This window comes from Protomyctophum bolini (assembly GCF_963924005.1).
Source record: "Protomyctophum bolini genome assembly, chromosome: 9".
In the NCBI taxonomy this organism is placed as follows: Eukaryota; Metazoa; Chordata; class Actinopteri; order Myctophiformes; family Myctophidae; genus Protomyctophum; species Protomyctophum bolini.
Genome location: NC_137870.1, coordinates 8,890,346 through 8,908,311, shown reverse-complemented (window position 1 = coordinate 8,908,311; position 17,966 = coordinate 8,890,346). Strand labels below are relative to the sequence as shown.

The 17,966-nt window shown below is 42.6% G+C and overlaps 1 protein-coding gene across 5 annotated transcripts in view; it reads left to right on the top strand.

Annotated features, from left to right (window-relative positions):
* The first annotated feature begins 3,951 nt into the window (after positions 1-3,951).
* The window catches only part of arap1 (ArfGAP with RhoGAP domain, ankyrin repeat and PH domain 1), an 86,326-nt gene continuing 72,311 nt past the window's right edge, over positions 3,952-17,966 (top strand). For all 5 annotated transcript variants that reach the window (XM_080772606.1, XM_080772605.1, XM_080772607.1 and 2 more), the window contains exons 1-2: positions 3,952-4,079; positions 17,358-17,678. In XM_080772606.1, the coding sequence (XP_080628732.1) occupies positions 17,421-17,678 (258 nt within the window). In that variant the 5' untranslated portion in view covers positions 3,952-4,079; positions 17,358-17,420. The remainder of the gene's footprint in view (positions 4,080-17,357; positions 17,679-17,966) is intronic.

Below are 17,966 nucleotides of genomic sequence, written 5' to 3'. Positions count from 1 at the left end.
GAATGTAATGCACAATCTTTGTAAATGTGTATGAATATGTATGTGAATGGGTGAATGTAATGCAAAATCTATGTAAACTTGTATGAATATGTGTGTGAATGGGTGAATGTAATGCAAAATCTATGTAAACTTGTATGAATATGTGTGTGAATGGGTGAATGTAATGCAAAATCTATGTAAACTTGTATGAATATGTGTGTGAATGGGTGAATGTAATGCAAAATCTATGTAAACTTGTATGAATATGTGTGTGAATGGGTGAATGTAATGCAAAATCTATGTAAACTTGTATGAATATGTGTGTGAATGGGTGAATGTAATGCAAAATCTATGTAAACTTGTATGAATATGTGTGTGAATGGGTGAATGTAATGCAAAATCTATGTAAACTTGTATGAATGTGTGTGTGAATGGGTGAATGTAATGCAAAATCTATGTAAATGTGTATGAATATGTGTGTGAATGGGTGAATGTAATGCACAATCTTTGTAAATGTGTATGAATATGTGTGTGAATGGGTGAATGTAATGCACAATCTTTGTAAATGTGTATGAATATGTGTGTGAATGGGTGAATGTAATGCAAAATCTTTGTAAATGTGTATGAATATGTATGTGAATGGGTGAATGTAATGCAAAATCTATGTAAACTTGTATGAATATGTGTGTGAATGGGTGAATGTAATGCACAATCTATGTAAACTTGTATGAATATGTGTGTGAATGGGTGAATGTAATGCAAAATCTATGTAAACTTGTATGAATATGTGTGTGAATGGGTGAATGTAATGCAAAATCTATGTAAACTTGTATGAATATGTGTGTGAATGGGTGAATGTAATGCAAAATCTATGTAAACTTGTATGAATATGTGTGTGAATGGGTGAATGTAATGCAAAATCTATGTAAACTTGTATGAATATGTGTGTGAATGGGTGAATGTAATGCAAAATCTATGTAAACTTGTATGAATATGTGTGTGAATGGGTGAATGTAATGCACAATCTTTGTAAATGTGTATGAATATGTAGGTGAATGGGTGAATGTAATGCACAATCTATGTAAACTTGTATGAATATGTGTGTGAATGGGTGAATGTAATGCACAATCTTTGTAAATGTGTATGAATATGTAGGTGAATGGGTGAATGTAATGCACAATCTTTGTAAATGTGTATGAATATGTATGTGAATGGGTGAATGTAATGCAAAATCTATGTAAACTTGTCTGAATATGTGTGTGAATGGGTGAATGTAATGCACAATCTTTGTAAATGTGTATGAATATGTATGTGAATGGGTGAATGTAATGCAAAATCTATGTAAACTTGTATGAATATGTGTGTGAATGGGTGAATGTAATGCACAATCTTTGTAAATGTGTATGAATATGTATGTGGATGGGTGAATTTAATGCACAATCTATGTGCTTTGGATAAAAAGCGCTATATAAATTCACCATTTACTCTGATTTTAAATACTGGAAAAAGGTCTCCACCCGGAGATGCCTGTTAGCGCCACCATGAGGCTCATTTGAAAATAATGTGTAAATTCTCCATTAATTTTCAATGGCATTTAATGTTTGTGTATAGGAGGGTCTGGCGCCCCTCAAAAAACTTGTTTAGCAAAACGTGGCCTCGTGGTGATGCTGTAACAGGCCGATGTGAAAGATTTGGGGCAGAGGTTCTCCTCTGCCACCCTGGGAGGTTAATGTCTATGATGGACAGAGCTTTCCTATTATGTACAGCTGTGGCGTAAATGTTCTCCAATTACTTTGAGAAAACAGCTCTCCATGTGCCAATTAGGAGGCAGGTGCACGGGAACAAATGAAAGAGCAGAAGAGGCAAGAATAACAGCAATAATTACAGTTATTTAATAACTTTGTTTTCAAATAAAATATCCCAAATTAGACTAAATCTTTAAATCATAGCTGATCTATATGTTATCTGATAATGTCACTCTCTTAATAAAGTTTGAGTTTCTTTATGTCATGAAATCACAAGCAGCATGAGCAGTCTATCTAGAGAAACCAACGCGTTTAGGCACGCAGGCCTTCCTCAGTGTTTCAAACTGTCGGGTGGAAACTGTTACTTTTACTGTCGATCGGGCCAACGGTGCCGGAGGTTAGTAGCCTGACATGCCCAGACTAATATCACTGCGTATAGATATTAGTCCGGAACTTCTATCTTTTATATCCAAGGGTGCGGTTATTATGAACACATTCAAACGACATAGCCAAAAAGTCTCACTTTGAATCGTGCACGGGCTCTGATTGGTCACCCACGACTCTGGGGTGAGCAAAATGTAATTCAAACTGAGGAGTGCCAGACAATCTCCCCAAGGCTATTGTTTTTCCTGTGGCAGAATTGGTTTCCAGGCTAGGAGGTTAGCTGTTCACAGATGGACACGCACGCACGCATGCACGCACGCACACACACGCACACACACACACACGCACACACACACACACACACACACACACACACACACACACACACACACACACACACACACACACACACACACACACACACACACACACACAGACAAACAAACCTGACGTCATATCCAGTCTCCAATCAGTGAACGACACTAATAATTCACCTGCTGTTTTATATTGACCTTCTCCTCCCCGGTCACCTCATCTCCTTTACCCTCACCCTCCCTCCTTCTCTCTATCTCCCCCTCTCCTCTTCTCTAAATTGAAAATTGGAATGGAAATACTCCAGTAAAGTTTTAAAATATATATACTTCAAAATTGTACTTAAGTACTTGAAAATGGAGTACATGTTGTACTACTTATAGTAGTACCATGCAGTGTGCACAGGCCGCTCTCAACTCAAGTAACAAAGGGAGGCACCTGGCACCGCACTGTGGTCGTATTTGGCATTGCAGTAACAACGCAATGATTTTACTGGGCTTTCCTTTAATTACGTTTCTCCTGTTTTCCTTTATTTTATGCAAACCACTTTTGATTTTGATTCGTTGTTTTGCTTTTAATCTTCGTTTCCTGTTTCTTGTCTTTGAGTAACTATAGGCCTAAAGCACTTTAGTTGGAACTGCTTGCATGTGTTAATAGTTTTCTGAAAGGTGACGCTTTAACGTTTATTCTTATGGATATTGTGACCTCTTGTGGTTTCTACAGGTCATTACAACAGAGAATTAGCCTCAATAACTTTCATATTTTCATAAAATATTAAAATAAAATCAAGGAAAAGGCGATAATGAGAAGACAGTGGACCCGATTTATAATTTAGGCATTTAGCAATGTAAATTGCTCTTAATCCAGAGCGATTTACATTTAAGCAAGAACAACACAATAATACAAAAAAATACAACTAGAATTCAAGCAGTCCAATTATCTCAGTGGAAGCACACTAGCCCAGAATATATAATATATTGGAAGTGAGCTGCGATGAAGAAGTGAGCAAATTAAGTTAGGCTTTTATAATTACCAGGTGCTACGCTGTGCAGATTTCTGTGCAGGGGGGGGGGGGGGGCAGGGAAATGGGGCAATATGTAGCCTATTGTGGTTTATTGCTGATAATTTGAAAGAATGTAAACAATTTTAAGAATAAAGGTATTGATAAAAGTCAAAGTCTCTCTCTCTCTATCTCTCTCTCACTCTCTCACTCTCTCAATTCAATTCAATTCAATTCAATTCAAAGGAGCTTTATTGCCATGCAAAAAAATCAATCAATCAATCAATATAAAACAATGTACAAATACAATAAAGGAGCTGTGTTACATTGACACTTTGAGTAATACAATTGTGAAAAAAAGATTGTGCATTTTCTGTTTCTGTTCTTTTCGGAAGGGTTACTGGGTTAGCAATACTTTTAAAAGTTGATAACTTTTAAAAGTAAGAGCTCTCTCTCTCTCTCTCTCTCTCTCTCTCGCGCGCGTGTGTGTGTGCGTGTGTCACGTGACCACGCACAACAACCACACCGCACGGAAGTTTCTCAGAGGTTTGGTGTCTTCATAGTGGAAGCTTATCATCAACATTCAGGACAGGACGTTAACTACTTTATCGTTTCATTTCACCTTCCACTTCACAACTACGGCTCAGAAGGCTCAGAAGGTAAGGTTGTTTGACACTTTTATCAGTATGTTTTTCCTCTTTCTCCATATAGCCTATAGTTCTAAATAAATTGTGATTTTTAAATAAAACTTTAAAACCTCGAAGAGCGTCAGACAGACAGACGCAGCGACAAAACAAGTGGCATTCATTTCAAACGGTCGCCAGCAACAACACTGTCGCCAGAAATCAATGTTGTGTGTGGGTTTCGTTTTGTTGTTGAAAACCGACACAAACATCACGATTGTTTGCTTTGCTTCTTTCATTAGTTTTTCTTTCTACAAGAACAGGATGAGGATTATTATGATGAAAGAAGATGACGAACGTTCAAGTTCGGTTCTGCTTTTTTATTTGTTTTTGTTACAAAACCCACCACGCAGCAATAAGCCGTGTCCTCCTCCTCCTCCTCGCGCACTTTGACAGCCTCCTCCTTTTTGGCAGTCAGTCTTGTTTGTTTTTCTCAGCTCCCGTTATGTGTTGGACTCAAGAATGGAGTTGGAATGAATGAATTAAATGCAGTCACTGCTGACGCAGTTGTTTATGTCCCCGGGCCACAGACAGGAGACGAGTTCATTGCAGTCACCGACTGCATGCATGGCTGCACTGAACTCTTCTCCTGAAAATTCACATGAGAGTCAGTCAGTCTCATGTGAATTTTCGTTTCAGTCGTGTGTAAAAGTAACTATTAAGTACACTTACTGGTACTTTAGTAAGTACTTATGTACAAATGTGTGGTAGTAGGGTAAGTGATTTTCTTATCTTAACATAGCTAAGTGTTAAATCTCTATATTGTGATAGTACTCATTGCTATAGATCAGTGGTTTTCAACCAGTGGTCCTTGAGGGGGTTCCAGGTGGTCCCAATGCATAATGGATTGCATTTTTATAGCGCTTTTGCGGCTTTTCTATGCACTACGTGCCTACTTGAAGCGCTTACAGACAGTGGTCCATTCATTCATGCAATGGGAGGTGAAGCGACCACTGGAGGCAATGTGGGGTTCAGTGTCTTGCCGTAAATCTGGCCCCTCTCATTGCATATTGCCCCAGGCAGATTAAGTCTGGCCCCTAGTTCCATGTCGCCCCAGGCAGATTAAGTCTGGCCCCTAGTTCCATGTCGCCCCAGGCAGATTAAGTCTGGCCCCTCTCAATTGTGGGATGACTTCACAGCCGAAGTGGTGAAGCCAACCAGATTCGTCTGGACCCAGGCAATAACCAACCAGGGCCCAGTATATGCAAATACGGGGCGTGAGTCTAGACTCTAGACTCTAGACTCTAGAGGCTAGAGTATTTCTACATTGCAGTATTGATACTTTTACTTGGCCTACTTTTTCCATCACTTGATTTCCACCTGATTTATATATATATATATATATATATTTTTTTTAAGCAGATGTATGTTTATACCAAGGAGGACCCCTGAATTGATATGTAGGCGTAAGATGGGATACTTCTCTTTGGACTATGACAGAGCCACACTGACAGCAGAGCAGAGAGACTCAAAGTCCTTCTGGCTCTTGGCATAGAACTTCTAGCCAATGGTGCAGTTTGGATCCATACAACAGCACATAGAACTTATAGAATCTAGCCAATGGTGCAGCTTGGATCCATACAACTGAACAGAACTTCTAGCCAATGGTGCAGCTTGGATCCATACAACAGAAGGGCATCTTTGTGGGTGTGCTACAGTGGGATGACTCCAGTCCGAACTGCAAAGCATCAACCACAGGCTGACAGTAGTGAGGATCCAGATAGAGTAGCTTCTCATCTTGAAAGCCAATGAAACACAGTGAATTTTTGCTTATTGCTACAGTGAATGCCTATTTGCTACGAGCTTGTAAATATGCTATTTGTTTTTAAATCGTGAAAATGTGTCGCAAATCTTTGAATATGTATTATTTCAGAGAGAACTTTTTAAACTAAAATCTTTGCTTCTGGGGGGGGGGCTCCCTGGAACAACATATTTTCAGATGGGGGGTCGGTGGCCAAATACAGATAGTTCTGGTGGACCTTGATATGGAAAGGTTGAGCACCACTGACATAGAAAGGTAGAAACATGGGGTTTTCAGAAAACTGTCAGGATTTAGAAGACATTTAGAATTGAAACGTATAGGCCTAAATTGGTTAAGTATGTGCACTGCAGCCTGCATGGTGTTGACATAATGTTCTCTGAGTGCTACTCAGCTGATCCTCACCCACCACCACCCCTGTGGTTTAGAACGGAGACTCCCGAGGGACCACTCAGGTGGTCAGCCTGAATCACAACACGACACCCAGAAGAGAAGATTTATTTGAACAAAAAATTCACCAAAATGTTAGCAAACTAGCAGATGTAAGGTTATTTTTAAATACCCAAATGGACAAAGTGCTTAAATTGATCGGTGAAGCTATGAATACTTTTGCTGGGGACCCCCTGAAATGCAGCCGGAAACAGTACTTGCGCAAGTAATGACTGGGTGGGCATGCATTTCGAACTTGCATCGTTCCAATAAGTAGGCCAGTGGCAGTGCCCGACTGTAGTTTATTATACTTTGTTTAGGGTTTAGATTTTCTCCACAATATCAAAGGTGTTATGGTCATGATTCACCAGGCTCCTGGAGGGCTTGATTCTAGGCGTAAAATAATTGATTTTGTAAGATATTTCGATGGGACAAATTAATGAATGGCAGATTTTTCAGTGGTGCCATAAAAAGCCACGCCACAGCTATGGCCTATAGGCTGCGAGTGAGCAGGTCAGAGGTGGATAGAAGTTAATCCACTTTATGGGCTTAATTTGTACACAACGAGTAGCACGTTAAAATGGATTCCGTATTGAACAGGGAGCCAATGAAGTGATGCAAGTTTAAGAGTAATGTTCAGCGGCAGCTGGACTACAATTCCCATGATGCTTTGGTGCACTGCTCCTCCTTGTGGATAGGGGGGGGGGGGGGGGGCATGTAAATATTGAACTTTTACTCCACTGCAATTATTTGGAAACTTACTAGTTACTTTGTAGATTCTGGATCATTAATACAAATCATAATGAACCACTTAAGCGGAGCCCTATATACATTTTGACAGATCTACAAGCTCACAATGCGTCTCGATGTGACACATTGTGAGCTTGTAGATCGGCTATTTCCAAAAGATTTGTGTACATGTGACAACTTTAAATGGGACATTCTGCACAATGAGTACTACTTTTACTTTTACGAAGACTTTTACTTGTAACAGAGTATTTCTATATTGCAGTATTGATACTTTTACACCACTGGCATTCTCAATGAGCTTTCTTCTTTTTTTTTTAGAACAGTACAACAGTATTTCAATTCAGATATCATAATGCTACATATGGTGTTCATTGTTTATGAATCAGTGCTAGTGTGTGTGTGTGTGTGTGTGTGTGTGTGTGTGACTTGAAGAACCGTCGTGGAATTCTCGATCAATCAATAATCAATGAGGAAATTAATAGGAGTGGAGACAATATTCTCAGGTGGTGACATAATTATGCTTTATGTCAGTGGTTCCCAAAGTGGGGTCCGGGACCGCTAGGGGTCCTTGAGGGAGTTTCAGGGGGTCCCCCAGCTAAATGATAATTAGGAATCAAATGGACCCTTATGGGTCTGTAACTCAGAGAGTAACTCTCAGAGTTAAATTAACTTTGTTTTTACAATATACGTTGGGGTCCCAGAGATATTATAGAGGCAAGCTCAAACTATACTTTGCCTCTCGGCTGGGCACATCCATACAGAAACAGTTTTTGACGCGTATATATTATATTGTCCAGGCATTGACTGCTGTAGGGTGAGGTTCCCATTTATTGTACACGTTCTGTAATACAGCAGTTTTCGTACAGTGATACGGTAAAAACCGTGTGATCTCTAGCCTGCTGTGCCCATACCTTCCAAACCATTCAACCTGGCTTGTTGCACCTGTGTTCTCATAATGTCAATCCTGTGTGACACACACCCCCCATGGTGAACCCGCCCATCAAACGGGTTAAAGGCACACACAGGCAGAAATGGCTCCTTCAGATATAATTGCCATTTAAATGGGGTTCCGTTGCCTAATTCAGGACAAACCGGCTAAGAGACGTAACAATCTCCTCTTATGAAGGGGTCCCTGGCACATATTTTCTAATGGGGGTCCGCAGGCTAATGTGTGTCAATTTGGGGGTCCTTGTTGACATGAAAACGTTTGGGAACCACTGCTTTATGTATGGTATCTGATGGGGAGAAGTACAGTAACGCTCAGGTCAGTGGTAGGGTCGCCTCGGAAACCCAGACGTTTCATTTATTGCTACGGTAGATATCCGCCATGAGCACACAGGGCAGAAATTACAGCTGTAGCTGCTTCAAGGACAAAGTGAACCACAACAAGATGGGCTATAACACAAACAGCGGCCACTAGGCCACAGTGCAGACATCCAAGGCCCCCACAGCTAAATCAAATGGCACATGCATTCTAGAAGTATTACAGTATAAATTATGGTAAAATATGACGGTTAGAAGATATAAGCAAACATATAAATTCTTCCTCGTCAAGGTTATTTATTGACGACGTTTCGAGCCAAGGCTCTTCATCTGGTCAAACTAGGCGTCGTCAATAAATAACCTTTTGGAGCATTATGTGCGAGTGTGTGGGTTCCCTTCTCTTGTGTTCCATTTGACATCCTTCTCCTGTCACAGCAGCTCGCAAATCTTGCTGCTGTGTGTTTGCACATTGTTGTACCCTCGCTCTGTCTCTCTCTCGGTCTCTCTCTCTCTCTCTCTCTCCCCCCCCCTCTCTCTCTCTCCCTCTCTCTCTCTCTGTCTTTCTCATGCTCTTGGAGCCAGTATAGCGTTTAATGGCCGAGTCACTGTGTAATGATCTGGGGAAGAGGAACTGGCCTGTTGTCCATCAGGGCACACGGCGTCAGAGAGAGAGAGAGAGAGAGCATGCGCTCATGATTACACAACGCACAATAAATCACTGGCGGAGCCGCGATGAAAAGTAAACTCATGATAACATCATCGTATTCATCTTGTCGGCTTATAAATCATGTCTCGGGGTTCTGCTGACCGGTTTAAAGAGCAATGTAAAAAAGGGAAAAGAGGTCGTTGCTGTTGTATATCGTGCTGTTATATTCGGACTATGACCAGATTCTACTAAATGTCTTCTAAATCTTGACAGTTTTCTGGAGAAAAAAACGTATGTTTCTATATCAGTGGTTCTTAAAATATTTCATGTCAAGGTCCTCAAAAAGTATATTATGTAATTGGCCGCCGACCCCCATCTGAAAATATGTTGCAGGGACTCCCCAGAAGTAAAGATTTTAGTTAAAAACGTCCACTGTGAAAGAATATATTCAAAGATTTGCGTCACATTTTCACAATTTTTCAAGGGGCACTCGCTACGAGCTTGTAGATCAAAAGGGGTTCCCGGTCTTAATTGGTTAACTATGCCTGGTTTGCCTGGTTTGCTAGTAGGTGGAAGGTGGGACAATGGTGAACGTGCGGAAAGAATGTCACAACAGTGACATTTCTGTCCACATCCAGATGTCACTTTGACCCTGACAGGACACACACACACACACACACACACACACACACACACACACACACACACACACACACACACACACACACACACACACACACACACAGTGACAGGATTCTCACGGTCATGATCGTGATCAGTGGAATTGGAATATTCTTCCATTTTCGTTTTTTTCATGTATCATGTGAAAGCATGGAATCATAATTTCAAATTGACATTGGTTCAATTTGGTTGTTCAGTTTGACCCACCAGTTTTGGAGATATGGTTTATAGAGTAATGTCTTCCAGAAGCGAGTTGAGAAAACATGCTTGAAAGTTCACTTCTGTGGAGTCTGGACTCTTAACATTATACCTAGCTACATGTTTAAACATTTATTTCATGTTTACATGTCGATTTCAGCTCTTGAAATGTATTTCAGACATGCTCTAGTATGTGAAGAGTCTGCCTGCTCCTCTCTGGTGAGAGGCTGCATGATGGCAGCCCCTCAGTCAAATCTGGTCCCATACTGTATATGTACAGTATATGCATGCTAGTTTAGCAGTGGCTGGCTCTGAGTCTCTGCCTGACCCAAAGCCTAATATCTCCCCCCAGGGGGCTCTGAGTGGCTGGCTCTGAGTCTCTGCCTGACCCAAAGCCTAATATCTCCCCCCAGGGGGCCAAGGGGGAATACCCCCTTAGGCCAGCCCAGTTATTCTCAATCCTTTTCATATCAATTCATTATTTCTTCCGCATTTGAGGCAGCCACGGACCACCATTCAATGACATTTAGCCTCTCAGACCCAAGACGAATATTTTGTCGTTGAATACGAATTAACATTGATTTTACAAATATAAATGCTATTAAATAGCGGACCGTGTAGCCTAATTCAGGTCAAACCGTGGGCCCTTGAAATTAAAATGGTTGAGACTATAGTCACTGCTTGAGCCGTAAACATCTTCTCTTATGGGGGTCTCTTCTTGGCATATATTTTCAAATGGGGGTCCGCAGGTTAATAAGCGTCAATTTGGGGGTCCTTGACATGAAAAGGTTTGAAAACCACTGCTTTGATAGGTGCATGTGCTCAGTAGTCAGTAGTAGGCATAGAGGGTTTGTCGTTTGTCCTGGGCTGGATGTGGTGTTTTAGCGGCCATACTGTGGCCACAGAAAGGCTCTGCATGTGAAACTGTGCACCAGCCCCAAAAGAGGATGTAGTGTTGTGTGTGTGTGTGTGTGTGTGTGTGTGTGTGTGTGTGTGTGTGCATGCACACATTTGCACACTCAAAGTGGTACCCATTACTGGCAGATCTGAGTCACTTTAATTGAAATGAAAGGGGGTCAAAGTGGATTGAGTGCGTACTGGTAGTGGGTGTGTGACTCATGTGTGTGTGAGTCTGTGTTTACTTATAACGGTATTAGAGAGGGGGGGGCGGGGCACTGCTTTTCAACCCTTTTCATATCAAGGTCCATTATTATTTTATTCTGCATTTGAGCCACGGAGCCACCGTTTGATGAGATTTAGCCTCGCATGCAGACCCCAAAACTAAAGAATATTTTGTCGTTGTTGGATGAGAGTTAGTTACCAACTCTCCATTGAGCTGCATGCGGGGGGACCACATGGAACCCCCTCAAGGACCACTGGTGGTCCCCGGACCACTGGTTGGTCCTCCTCGCACCCTCCTGAAAGTTCTGCCGTTGACGTAGGATTGGAATTGGGTTAAAGCGACAGATTAAGGATTATTGTCTTATTGGAGTCCAGGCATTAGGCCTATAGTCAGAAAGAATGTGAGCCCACGCAACTTCAAGTCCAGAGTGTGTGTGGTGTGTGTGTGTGTGTGTGTGTGCACGCTCTGTTGCATGTTGATCAGAGTTAGTGTGTGTGTGTGTGTGTGTGTGTGTGTGTGTGTGTGTGTGTGTGTGTGTGTGTGTGTGTGTGTGTGTGTGTGTGTGTGTGTGACTGTGTGCACGCTCTGTTGCACGTTGATCAGAGTTAGTGTGTGCTGTTGTGTTGCACACACATTCTCAGCCTGTGAGTGTGCGTGTGTGACACTGTGATCCAATGCTGATGACGGTGAGTCAGGTTTTTACTGGATAACATGGAGTCAGCCTTGGAATGCAAGTTTACTCTTCACCTCTCTAGTCTGTAATGACTGTTTTTACACTTGCTGAAAATAGCTGATCTACAAGCCCACAACGCGTCGCAGCACGACGTGTTGTGAGCGTGTAGATCAGCTATTTTCAGCATGCAACTAATTGTAAAATGACTTTTACTGGATCTCTTGTCCACTAGTCCCTTCCTAACATTTTTGTCTAGTTTTTATTTGTTGACAAAATTGTTCGATTTAGTTTTCGTCCTACTACTTGTAGGAGGAGGAGGAGGGGCGGAACCGTTTACCAAAACGCGAAGGGGACTCGGCGCTATAGCTTCTAGTGAGAGGAAGCAGGTGTCATATGAGGCTGCAGTGGGGAGTGGACCGGAGGCGGACAATGCTACCCTCACACTGGATTAAATACCCTGCCTGAAGCTACGCACGCACACACATGCGCACAGTCACACACACGCACACACACACACACACACACACACACACACACACACACACACACACACACACACACACACACACACAGAAACACACACACAGTCACGCACAGACAGACATACAGACAGACAACTTGGTAAACAGGTCAACTGTGTGTGCGTCGTTTTGCTGATATGAGTTGGTCTGCTAAAGTGTTGGCGTTGTGGTAAGACAAAGTGTTACATGCTGAGACTGAGAGAATACACACACACACACACACACACACACACACACACACACACACACACACACACACACACACACACAGAGATACTACTGAGGGTGCAAATATTTGTAATTACAGGAACCCTATGGCCTCCTAGTCCCTGCTCTGTCTGGACACGGTCATAATAGCAGAACATTCTGTGAAAATAAACGATCAAAGAGAAGATCCAAAACCTTTCCACCTTTTGGTCACCGGAAATACCTGATCTGGAAAGTTACAGAGTATAATTTTGAGTTTAGAGGAGGAGGCACTGGAGCAGCACAGACAATTTAGGCCCTTCATTTATTGACGGGGTACAAGTGAAAAAGAGACAACGTTTCGTTGTTTCAGTTCCATCTTCGTCAGGTCACGAACCTTGACCTGACGAAGGTCAAGGTTCTTCGTCAGGTCACAAACCTTGACCTGACGAAGGTCAAGGTTCTTCGTCAGGTCATGAACCTTGACCTGACGAAGATGTAACTGAAACAACGAGCAAGCGACGATTAATTTAACACCGTTTTCTACGGTTCTGGCAGGCTATGTTTTTTTTGTGGCTTTCGCCTTTATTTTATATATTTTATGGAGGGACAGACAGTAGGCTGACAGGAAATGGGGAGAGAGATGGGGGGGGGGGAAGACATGCAGTAAAGGCCGGGATCGGGAGTCGAACCTGCGGCACACTGCCAGACTGGATTACCAGCCAAGGTGCCTGGACCACTGAGCCATGGCCCAGGCCAGGCTGCGTGTTCATTCATTCTCGCTGACTGTAAGTCGCTCTGGATAACGAGCGTCTGCGAAATGCCTACATTGTAAATTGTAATTGTACACCTATACTGTACGCATGGCCTTAAAGTAATGACAGAACAGAACAGACAGGAAGAGGAGGCGGGGCCAGTTATGAAAGAGGCTTTTGAAAGAAAGCGGGCAGAGAGTTGACCCTGGACGGAACCACACGCGAGACAGACATGCACGTTTCACTTCATGTACATTTACAGTACACACACACACATGGCAACGCATGCATCACCGCTTTAACAGGAAGGGTGCCTATAGTTGGCGCGCGTTTGTGTGTATGTGTGTGTGTGTGCGTGCGTGTGCAGCATCATTAAGTGAACTCGCACTCGGCTTGGTGTCTGCAGTGCGTTTGATATATTGCGTCTGTGTGCGCGCACACATGCATGCACTCACGCACGCACTTGCTTAGGCAACAGAATGCACCATTGTTGAGGCAACACAGAGAGCCCTGTTATTGGCTGCTTTCTGAGAGGGCGGGGGAGAGGAGGAGAGAGAGAGAGAGAGAGAGAGCGAGAGAGAGAGAGAGGGACAGAAGGATTAAATGGGTGTTTTGAAAGTGAAAAGGACCAGGGGAGTTTGTGTGAGGCAGCAGAAAGTGAAAAGGAGCGGATGCTTGAGGACCAAAATAATGGAACTCTCCTCCCACTCTGTCCGTGAAACAGGGCTCTGTGTTGTGAGTGAATCCAGCCTTGGTTCACTGGTGTTTACTTGTCTTTAACCCATTTTTTTTTTAGACCTGGGGACGATTCTACAAAAACCCATGTTTCTATCGTTCTGTCGTTTTCAAACATTGTCATGTCAAGGACCCCCAAACATCATCTGTAATTGACCGCTGACCCCCGTCTGAAAATATGTTCTTCCAGGGACACCCCCCCCCCCCACCCCCCCAGCTTGTAGATCTTAAAACACCAAAAGGGGTTCTCCCTTCCTGAATGGGGTAACTCAGAGAGTGCACGAATGGAACCGAATGTTGCTATGTCGCGTAGCAAAGGCTTCCATATCTGAAGTGAGGGGAACCCCTTTGCGTGTTACGTTTTGTGGTAAAAGCTTTGCTCAAACTTTCTTCTTTTTCGTGTGTGTGTGTGTGTGTGTACTGTCACTGTAGGCTAGTTGTTTATGACCATATATATAATAATCCATACATGACAGTTGTATGACCTCAACTGATGTTTCATAAAGTTGACTGTTTGACGGCTTGCCCTCTTTCTTGACTTCCTCCTTTGAGAAATGGGAAGTGCTTTTTGCCGACGTACCGGTGAGTGACAGACTCAACGGGCAAACTCACAATAGAGAAAGATAACAGTGCAGCTCGCCGGAAATGACAAAGGTTTCAAGCTACCGGTATGTGCGATTACTGCGATGTGATGCGTTGCTAGCTTGATAAGTATCTGAGAGAGAGAGAGAGAGAGAGAGAGAGAGAGATGCCCTGCTGTCGTGCTGTGCTCTTATGGTCTCTGGCCTGTTAGAGGAAATGGCACAGGAAATTACTTGTGCTCATTTTACCACACACACACACACACACACACACACACACACACACACACACACACAAACTGGTGCATACTCACTACTTTTCAGTCACTGAAACAAATTCAAGCTAACATTACAGAGTAAATTATCAGGCTGAAGGAATATACAATTACAGTAAAATATTCTTAGAATGTGTTTCATTCATTTTCATTTTATATTGTATAAAAAAATAAAAAAGCTTTAGATTCTCTTGATTCACTATCGACACCGGTGTTGCAACATGGCAACATGGGATGCACATACATGTAGCCTACTTTAATTCACTTTAATTCACAACATGGGATGCACATACATGTAGCCTACTTTAATTCACTTTAATTCACAACATGGGATGCACATACATGGAGCCTACTTTAATTCACTTTAATTCACAACATGGGATGCACATACATGGAGCCTACTTTAATTCACTTTAATTCCCAACATGGGATGCACATACATGGAGCCTACTTTAATTCCCAACATGGGATGCACATACATGTAGCCTACTTTAATTCACTTTAATTCACAACATGATATGCACATAGCCTACTTTAATTCACTTTTAATTCACAACATGGGATGCACATAGCCTACTTTAATTCACTTTAATTCACAACATGGGATTCACATAGCCTACTTTAATTCACTCTGTGTGCCGACCATGGATCCAGACATTGAGCACTAAAGGCTCAAGGTGGTTTTAGCGTTGTCCCTGCGGTGTGATGTGTCTTGTTGCACGTTGACCCACGTTGACCCTAGTGATTCAACGCATGGAATTCAATGGCCCAAAAACCACACCAAAGGGTCGAGACAGTTTAAGTGAACTCCTTGCAACCGTTTGGACCCAAGGAGTTGCATGGTGGCCCTTTTGGTGTGGTTGGCGCTTAAGAAAGAATATAGAAAGAGAATAAAATCTGCACTCTCAGTCGTAGTAATTATAGTCTTGTTTAATAATGGAGATGATCGGCAGCAGCAGTCAAACCAGACAGACACGTTTCGGCGCCCAGGCCTTCGTCAGTGTCAGAGTTTTGACACTCTCTTTGAATCTGCACCCAGCACACACCTGGACCTTTACATTATTATTATTATTATTATTGAATCTGCACCCGTGGACTTTTCCCAACTGTAGCTCTATAACCATGCGTCACCAGGATTTTCCATGCGGTGAAAAGTTCACTCGGTCGAATGAAGATACCAAGGATTGGTCAGCGACGCGTCACCTGACTGAGTCTTTGTTACTTCCGTGTTGCATAGCATAACGGTGACATCGCTGTCCAATCCTTGGTATCTGAATGGAACATTCATTAAGTATCATCAAACATAAATCATCATCATCATCATTTATACATTTATAACATTATACATTGTAAATATATGTGTGTACAGTACATGTAACGTGGTTAATAGTGCTTCCACTTGCCCAGGCATTATATTGTATTGTGATCCAATGTTCTGTGACTTTAAGAGTTCAGGCGGTTGACGTAACCTATGACCTGTAACCTAATGACGTAACCTACCGCACTTCCCATTTCATACTGGCTTTGGAAGCGGTAGGTTGTGTTTATTTTGCTCAGCAGATTATTTTATTTTATGTACCCAAAGTTGTAAAGACACATACTGTGTTCTCATGGTACTGCATCTGTTTATTTCCAGCAACTGATATTGTGGAAAACGTACACAAGAGCAGAGCAGTGATCGCCTCGTTGTCTTTTTGTACAGAGAATAAATCTACTCACTGCTGAGATCCTGGTCTATGGTGCTTCATATAACACAACGCAAGATCACGTCTGTTACATACACATGTATATATATTTTAAAGTTATATGGGTAAAAGCAAAAGGGGGTATAGGGGCTTAACAAGTTTAACACTTACTCCTTTTCGGACACTGTTGGAGTATTTTCTTTTTTTTTCCAGTTTTGTTTTAATGTATTTGATTTCAAACAATGTTCGAAATAAACTCATTCATTCATGTGGAAGGAAATGGGTAAGGGGCCCCAAGTTCTTTCCAAAATGACGTGTGTGCGCATAGAGCCCATTTCAATTTGAGGTTGTGAGTTCTAACGCCATAGAACCTAATCCAAAATGTGCATAATGTTGAACACAGTATACTATAGCCACCACCACCAACAGTCAGCAGCTGTGTGGGACTGTCCTTAAATGGCATCAGACGTCACCTGACTCACAGCTGAGAAAACGGCTGACCTCTTATACTCACAAACTATTTTTAGAGAATTTATGATTACGTGCACATATTTGTTCCATTATAGTGCAGTGTTCAGGCCTAATACAGAGCCGTGACCCGTGACACAATCTACAGTAGGTCACGGGGCATTCTGAGTAAACACTCCAAAACCCCTTCAGTGAAGACATCGATTGATTTTCCTGTTTTTACAGAGATGACATTATTTTCTCACACTTAATCTCGTCTAGACAGGAATGACGAAAACCACCAGTGGTGGAAGAAGTACTCAAACCTTTAACTTTTTTTTATCAATACTGCAAAATAGAACTACTCTGTTACAATGTCGTTGAACACTGGAATATAGGAATGAAAATTGCATTTCTGTTTGGCTTTTAGGATCTGGCGTCTTTTGGCTATATATTGGGGGCAAATATCTCACAACGGGTAAGGGCTAGTTATTTTAAACTATCACTTTTTGCCTTTTTAAAATTTTCCTTTTTTCCTCTTCCACAGGTCGTTTGAGCCATGATCTGACATTTCCCCTCATACACACACACACACACACACGCACAGACCATGTCGGAGACCGACACGTCCACGCCAGCGTGCGCGCCCGTGTGGGACTGGCTGTGCGTGCTGCGTCTGGAGCAGTACCACGGGGCGTTCCGCGACGCCGGCCTGGCCACGTACCAGGAGTGCCAGAGGAGCCTGACGGCCGAGCGCCTGGAGGTCATGGGAGTCAGCCTCCCGGGGCACCGGCGCCGCATCCTGGCCAGCCTGCAGAAGACGCCTGCGGCCGTCAGCCGCAGCGGGGGAGCAGCGCCGTCCCACCCGGTGAGGATGCACAATATATATATATATATATGTATTGCATGCATTATAGGCAACTGGAGGCCCCCGCCTTCACTTAATGCGGCCCCCGGGTCAGAATACTGATTATATATTATTGATTTCAGCTGTTTACAATTCCAAGCATGCGAACATTACCCGCTTTAATTACTTCCGTCTGTAGAGCGTCGCAGTCCCGCCCCCCCCCCCTCGAGAGACCCGGAAAATATATCCCGTTCATTTTCCTCATAGACTTTTCAGAAAGTATTAATTTAAAGACGTTTATACGCCGCG